Source organism: Dreissena polymorpha, chromosome 1 (assembly GCF_020536995.1).
Source record: "Dreissena polymorpha isolate Duluth1 chromosome 1, UMN_Dpol_1.0, whole genome shotgun sequence".
Classification (NCBI taxonomy): Eukaryota; Metazoa; Mollusca; class Bivalvia; order Myida; family Dreissenidae; genus Dreissena; species Dreissena polymorpha.
In genome coordinates, this window is record NC_068355.1 from 11614426 (window position 1) to 11623149 (window position 8724).

Here is an 8724-nt window from a genome sequence, read left to right on the forward strand (position 1 = left end):
TTGACATCATCACACCATCAGGGTTTACCATTTACGATTCCATACTTCCATACACAAACAACAGGAATCACATAGTGTTTTATCTTTGTGTGTTTGTACTTTTTTGTCACCCCTCAGTGCTACAAATGGCTCCGCTGTTGTTATGTTCAGATAAACACTAAAAGTGACCATGTAATTTGTCCTCTTTTTATAACTTATTTTCGTCAACATGTTGTCAAAATAATTTGCGTCAACTTGTTGACAAAATAATATACTTTAACTTCAAAACAGGACTGTTACTGTGCAATTTGCAGTTTTATAAATATAGGGAATATATAACCAAATACTAGTAGATGTTAAATACAAATATGTGTCCGTGTTAAGGGCGAACGTGTCCGACTCATGGGCGAATCCAGTGGGTTTTGTTAATCAACTGTTTTCCAATGAACATAAGCTGGGAATCAAATAATTATTTGTAAAATGGACTCATATGATATGGTACTTATAGCCTGCACAAGCTTAGCCCCGGCTTTGATCACACAGCTTGTTATTATAGACTTATACCTTTAACCCGTCCGACTCAAGGGCGAGTTACCCAACGCTTTGTCGAAAATATTTTAACTTGTTTTCGAAACTGACCGTTACACACGAAAATGTATAAAACTTTGAACAAGCCATTGTTCCGGCAGTGGAATCGTTACCTAAAAAAATAAATAACTTTAATGCATTGCATTCACACGGCCGTTAATCACGCGCGCCACATCTTTTTTTAGATGCATTAATAAATGAGCCAACGCTACTTCCGATGTGGCGCTCAGGCCCGGATGTTTTGAAATTTAACGGATAATTTTACAGACTGACTAGGTTTGACATGCTTTTTCAACATATTTCGCATTATTATTAGAAATCGGTCAATGCAGTGCAATTCAGCGATTATAAATTCATTCCAAAATGTACATAAACATACAATCAAAACCCATTTGGAAACGTGAGGACCTTTATAAGTTGTGTCATGGTAGAATTCTTAAAAGCAAATCGATGTCTTGCCTGTGTGACGAGCCGAATCCCAGCCAATTAAATCGCTTATTACATAAAACGATTGCTTTGAATAGTGTTTTTCCCAGGAGGAAAAAGGGGCATGGCGCATTACTTTGAAATGGGGCATTTTAACGCGCAGTTGAGGTAAAAAAGGGCAAAAACGTTCCGTGAATAAGTGGTTTTGAGAGAAACAAATACACAAAAAAATATAAATATGCAGCGTTAATGGTTATTGGTGTATTTAACTTACTTTAATTAATATTAATACATTTACTTTGATATGTCTCCATTTAAGTTGCATGCTGTTGCAGTAAACTGTACAAAATGACAAACATAATAAAGCAATAATTGCATATGAATCTGATTATACACAGATCCACTAACATATAAATGAAACCATGTTTGTCTTATCCCATTTTCTAACGATAATCTAGTCAGAAGTTTTGCCAGTTGAGTAAAATGAGTAAACTGAACGCTAACAATTTGCAAACACTCTTCCGTGACATACATCAACTGTACAGATTACTAATAAATATGTTGTTGTTGTTGTGTAAAACGTTTAATGCATCGTTCGTTATCACACGAATTTCATTCATCCCTTCTAAATGTGTGATCTCCATCGTTAATTCGATCGTTATTTGCCATTTTTGCCGAGAGTCACAATTTATTTGCTGTATTGTCCGCCATCTTGTTAAAATGATAAGCGACAGGTGCGCATAGCAACGTAAAATCGTATAATATGTCCGCCTAATACACGATTCGCATTTTGTTTAATTAGAAAACGTAACAGTTATTCTGTCAATAATTAGTTATTTAAATCTAAAATAAATGTTTTGATAATACTGTATTATGCATGAAATGCACATTTTCCACGATGAAAATCTAGGTTTTCGATAGAAGTCTCCGAAGTAACTGTCCACGATTTTGGACGAGAACACATAACCGACCCATTAGTGTGCTTGGTATAAGCCACTAAAATTATCGATAAATATTGACACGTGGTTTTTCACGCATGACTCATTCATAACCGAGCGAATCTTCGCGGCCTTGGGGCCATACTCTGATACTAGTCGGCAAAGTAGTTAGGACAAAGGGCTATAAAGATGTTATCAATAAGGGCGCGGAAAACAGCGGGTGCTCATGTCATGAAAGGGCAGGGCGGCAGCCTTTGAAAAGGGTAGCGTGGCGCTTAATGACTTTGAAAGGGGCAGCATGGCGCTACAAAAAAGGGCATGGCGCAGCGCCACGCTAAAACGGCCTGGGAAAAACACTATTTGAACCAGTAATAGTTAATGCGTGCACAAAAACATCGGCTTCCAGCCGATCTAATAGATAAATTTGAATTTTTCAAAAAAAAGATATGGGACAAATGCCAAAGAGGTGGCACTCAGATTACGAGGTGGCGCCAATGCACATAAGTGAAATATTTTATGTTTTGGTTTCTATTATGTTAACAGGAATTGAGTTTTTTGTAAGTTGATTACTCCAGCACATTTGAGTCGCGTGCGTTTTTAATTAGAAACACTAGTTTTCTTATAATGTCTTGATGGATTTAAACTATCGTCTTCATAAGATAAGAACATTTAACATGTATTTTATAAAAAAAAATAACGGAAAAAGACAGAGCTTCATTTTTTTTGGAGTTGATAGTTGGAAAAACAACATATATGAGCCTAGTTAAGATTCGTTGACATTGGCCTTTTAGTAAATTAAGCATTTGGATTAAGTGACAGAAAGCATCGTTTCAAAAAGAAGTATTATTTTATATTTATTTCGTGAATAATCATACTGTATACAAATATTACTGTCGATGAATTATGTTGATAATGTTGAACATTACGTTATTGGTTTTATTGAGTATTACAATTTTTGGTATATATGTTTTATTCATGTTGTTGACTTCTTAATTGGGTTGATCACTTATATATTTAATAAACTACATCTTATTTATTATATAATGTTATTATGTTCTGTAAAGATTTGGGCCTTCGTATGTACGTTGAAAAAATAAAATAAATATAACAAATAACATTATCTATCAAATGTACGTCATGTGATAATGCCATTGCGATACGACTGTTATTTGAAACATCCTGCATTGGCGCCACCTCCTATAAATAGCGCCATCTACTAAGCATTGGATCCATTTCTTTTGGAAAAATGCAAAATTATCTACAAGGTCGGCAAGAAGTCAATATTTTTTTGCATGCAGCATCTAATGTATGTTGTACGTAATCGTTTGATGCCGTTAGTGATTTAATTGGGTGGAAATTTTCTCGTCACGCAGGAAAAACTCATCGAAATGCTTTTTAAAACTCCACCATGCCACCAAAAATAAAGGTTCTCACGTTTTTAACTGGGTTGAGAATGTATTTTTCTGTACATTTTTGGCTGAATTATTCTTCGCTGAATTGCACTACGTTGCCCGATTTAAAAATAATTCGGAATATGTTGAAAAAAGCCCATATAAAACCTAATCATCCTGTAAAATCCATGAAATTTCAAAACAACCGGGCCAGAGCGCCACCTCGGAAGTTGCATAGGCTCATTTATCAATGCATCTCAAAAAAGAGGTGGCGCGCGTGATTAACGGCTGTGATTCCAACCCGCAAGGTATCGAGGACAGTTTGCGATCAGTTACAGTTATCGTTATTTACACCCTATATGCGTCAACTATGTGCACTTGAAGAAGTTTATTTTAATCAGAACGATATTACAGGTAAACGAAGATATGCGGCGATCTAATTATGGTATGTCAATCATAGATTTACCTGTTTTCAACAATTGTATGATATGTACCAGTTTTGATTAATTTAATTAGAAATATTCAACCATATAGACCAATTTATTTAGCATTGTTAACGATACTATTAATAATGGAATTAAATAACAATATCCGACAAACCACAACAACAGACTGGTATGTTCGAAGAATGAGCGTATAAATATTTCAAATATGTACGGATGATTCGTGTGTTTATGTTCATTATTCTTGTGTTTTTCTATTCTGTAAATATCGATATCTGAAAAATAATATGTAATAAAGCGAAATAAAACAATATATCTTGCCCGACACCCGTAATTGATTTGAGTGTTATGCAGATAAGAAATGCGTAGAAAAAAAGGCATTCGTTATCTTCGATGTCATCGGTCGAGGCCAACCATTTATCTACTATTGCACTTGTACACTTTAACTGACCGAAAAACTGACCTGTACACGTACGAATACTTTTCGTATGCCCTTTATGACCGCCATTTTTTACATCACGATTTATATAACAGTCACGTGGTAATTCTTAAAGAGTATAAAAAGGATGCGCTGGTAAATCCAACTGACAGAAAAGGTTGTAGATGGAAAAGAATGCATTTCAAGTTAAATTTAGTTGTGTTTATTGGGATATGCAGCGGCAATGCTTTGTCATTTATAGGTTTGATGATGGGTCACGGGGTGAATGCCAAAAGTAACCCTGATGTGCTATGCATAGCCGAACATTGTGGTCGTCAATCGGCAGCATGCGTCACCGACGCTGACTGCCGTCATAACATGGAGTGCATGACGAAGTGCGGACTTACAAACCACAAGTGCATGTACGAGTGCATGAACACGTACGAGGACGAAGTGTTTGACGCCTTCATGAAATGCATGGTCGACGACAACCACTGCATGACCTTGACGCCACCGGACCCAGCGTTCCGTTGCTCTCCGCCGGTGTCGGCTTTGGGCGATTTCAATTTGTCCGAGCTTACCGGCCGGTGGTACATAGTGCTAGGGTTAAACAGGGATTATGACTGTTTCGACTGCCAGATCACGACGTACAAACCCACGCCCAATTCGAGCAACTACACGCTTACCGAACTTTATGACGTCGTAATGTTGAACGGAAGTACACGTCACATGGTGGCCACACAGCAGGTGGCTCAGCTTGATCCGCTGAAACCCGCCGTGCTGGATTATACCAATCACCTGATGGGGATAACTATGTACGAGAAGTGGCAAATAGTTGGTATGTAACATATTGGAAGAAGTATTACAATGGAATACAGAAGTCTCTCTCTCTCCGTCTCCCCCCCCCCCCCTTCCTCCCTTTGTTGGCTTTAAGATAACACATTTGCCTCGCATTCTTAACATTATTATCCATGTTCATGTCATAAGCATACTTGCTGTGACATAACTCGTGACCACAACACAATAATTTCAAACGACGGCACAATAATACAATTCAGAACAAAGTCAATACGAATTAAATTCTGTTCACATAATAATAATTATAAGACATTACTGAATTTTTATACAAAGTTTCCAAATAATATAATTTCAAAGTCCTAAACAACAATTGTCATTTTCAATTTTATGAATTAACAGTAAGTTTAAATGTTCTGATACAAGCTAATTTTTTAAAATGAGCTTCATTGAAGTACATAAAACATGGCCCTTTTTTTATAGTTAAAACCACAAATCTACGTTGCTACTAAATATAATTCTTTGTGATCAACTACAGATGTATACTATCCTGCTATAAATATTGTTATATTATTACATAAAAACTGTCATCTTCGTGTTCGGAGTCAACACTTATCTACACACCCAATGTCGATTTCCCAATCATTTCTATATTATTACATGAAAACTGTCAACACATTGAATAAATGTTTGGTGACTTTAACGATTCACTTATACACGCTTTGTGTTTATTAATAACTTAACGTGCGTTTTTTTCAATCTGACTTGTTTAATTGATCAACCTATAGCGCGGGGTATTTTTTTCACTTTATATTTTTTCATCGAACTATTTTCAGATGTTTCGCAGTCTGGCACTTACTTGATCGTTTATTACTGTGGTCACATGTCAGCGGACTGGTGGTACGAAGGAAATCTCGTGTATTACCGACAACCAACGATTAGTCCCGAAGACTACTCGAAAATCTCCGATGCTGTCCGACAAAAAATTGGTCACGACGTTGGTGACTACTGTCGACCACGGACGACGTCCTGTTCTTACATGTATTTGTAATACTATACGTGCAATACATGTACATATATTGTCACAATTTTCTGTCATTTATTTTTATTAATGTGTCATGTTATACTAATACCTGACTAAACTGATTGCTGGCCTCATATCAAACATTCAGAGAAGTCAGTAACACAAATATATAGGATCTGGCATGAGTTGTCATATCATACCATATTTTATTAAACGAGTTCAGGAATTTTGTTAGTTAGCGAGCCATTGGCGAGAATGAATGAAAGCTTTAGGTGTAAAGACACACCTTCGCATTGGACCAATGAGATACCCGTGTGTTTAAAATGTCGGTTAGTTAAAATGTATGTAAACAAAGGTTTCAGACGGCGCTGGGCAGTTAGTTTTGATGCCTAATAGAACGGCAAGCACGGTAAGAATGTTTTTTTCATACGTTTTATTGAATTATGGTTTCAAAGTTCGTGAAATTTGCAGGAAAATGCCCTTCACTCCGTGAAGTTTTCATTCATTAATCCTGCCTGATCGATGTCAAGTATGTCACGCGCGTTGTGTATCGTGTTATTTCTTAAAAGTTGACCCAGAATTTGTAAAAATATTGCAAGACATGTACATATCCGGAAAGGAAATTTATGTCTGCGTTGAATAAGACCGAGATCGTGAAAATCGCTGCACAATTTATGAAGTTATGGCTGCTCAAAGCGATGCACCCCGTTTTGGGGTGATTTTGAGTTGGATACCTTGTTATATATATATATATATATATATATATATATATATATATATATATATATATATATATATATATATATATATATATATATATGATAGTGATTTTTTCAGAAAAGTTGATCGTTATAATATGATTATTTATCACTCAAAATGTTGTTGTCACTAATTATTATCATAGCCACACGCTAACCCAATCTCCACGCAGAATTGTCGTTCCTTGCTCTCACATACAACTCTGCGAAAGGCTCAGCACGCCATTTTGTCTATAAAATAGCTAAAACCGAACAAACGCATTCAATGTATATATGATTGGATATGTAAGATCGCATGCATTAAATTAAGAAATATGACTTTTAAATGCACGATAAATCGTTCAAATACTTGCGAGTTTTAATGCAACTCTTTGGAACTATTTTATTGCCCATTTACGCAGATGGAATCATTCCACGCACTTTACATACATTGAGTGACGTTAGGAATTGCTTCGACGTGTGTATGTATGTTGGTTTCTTAACATAAAAAAAACATCAATTTTATAATAATGAATTAAGACTGACATAAGATATCATAATATGAGATGGTATCTTTAATGCAGTGAATGCAATGTAACCGTTGTGCCAGAGATTGTTTAGTATACTGTAACCTCAATGATGAACGCTTGGTATGATCCACTCTGGATCAGCAGACGATTTATTTCATAAATCAATCTCTGGGTTAATGGTCGCCATCTTTCGAACTACTTTCAACAAGAAATATCTTTAAAAAAAGATATACGGCGTTGATTGTGGTCGATGTTTATGAACGATCAAAAGTTATCTCTATGAGATAAAAAGTAGCGGATGCCTTTTTTCTGCGCAGTTCTTAGCTACATCATAAGCAAATCAATTACGGGGTGCTGCGCCAGATTTCGTGGCTTATTTTGCTTTATGTGATATTATTACTCAGATATCTATATTAACAGAATAGAAAAACACAAGAAACATGAAAATAAACGAGTGCATATAGGTCAGCCGGCAATACTCGAATCTTATTTAATTGCATAATTATAGTATAGTGAATTATTGTGCTCATAAATAAACTGGTCTAAATGGATAAATATTTCTAATTAATTTTATCAAAATTGGTCCTTATCATGCAAATGTTGAAACCATATTAAAAATCGATGATTGACATACCACAATAATATCGCCGAATATCTTTATTTAGTATCTTTCTGATCAAAACAGACTTCAAGTGCACAAAGTTTACGAGACGGCGTTTATATAAAGATTTCTGCAACTGACCGCAAACTGACCTTGATACCTTGCGGATTGGAATGCAATGCATTACAGTCACTACGTTATTGTCAGTAAGACCGGTGTAACACTTCGCAACCCCTTCTGCGAACTCCGGTGATGAACTGTATATAAACTCTGACTTTCACAAATGGCCGCGAATTGACCCGAAACGTCGCGAGTTGAAATGCAATGCAAGTAAGTACTAAATATGATAACATAGCCTTTAGTATAAACGCTTTTGCGCTGGTAATTCTCTGAAAATAAAAGGTGAACGCACAAACTGTATTTATGTCGAAAATTGATTGTAAAACTGTTCTATCTATTGAGCCTTTTCATTAGAGATAAAATTGTTTCATGCAGTAAAACAGTGTTACAAAGACGCGGATATGTTTCCAATGTTCTGGTGTTATACTCAAATCAGCCAATGGAATAAATGAAGTGTATTCATTCGTACCTAGCCGCGGGAAATTTTATTTGAGTATTATTGGACACTTACAAAGGTCAAGTCAGGGTGAAAAGCTGGCTTAATACAGCTTACGCCGAAAAAATATTCGCATTTTCTGACCGTGCTTAACAATAACAGAAGGTTTATGCAAAGTCGTCTTTCACAGATATCAGGTGTCCAGAAATTTCCATTAATTATCGTTTATTACATGGTGATAGGAAGCAAACTCCTCGCAGTGTTTACCTTCCCGTTCGAATTAACGGTGACAAATAAA

The 8724-nt window shown here is 35.8% G+C and overlaps 1 protein-coding gene across 2 annotated transcripts; it reads left to right on the forward strand.

Moving 5' to 3' along the window:
- Positions 1–3670: 3670 nt before the first annotated feature.
- Positions 3671–6667, forward strand: LOC127865316 (uncharacterized). 2 transcript variants are annotated; one of them, XM_052405319.1, is made up of 3 exons: positions 3671–3767; positions 4446–5021; positions 5815–6667. In XM_052405319.1, exons 1-3 carry the CDS (start codon positions 3749–3751, stop codon positions 6027–6029), a joined length of 810 nt encoding a protein of 269 aa, XP_052261279.1. In that variant the 5' UTR covers positions 3671–3748; the 3' UTR covers positions 6030–6667. The 2 variants fall into 2 exon arrangements, with proteins under 2 accessions (XP_052261279.1, XP_052261280.1); XM_052405320.1 differs by lacking the exon at positions 3671–3767 and adding an exon at positions 3778–3937.
- Positions 6668–8724: the final 2057 nt, after the last annotated feature.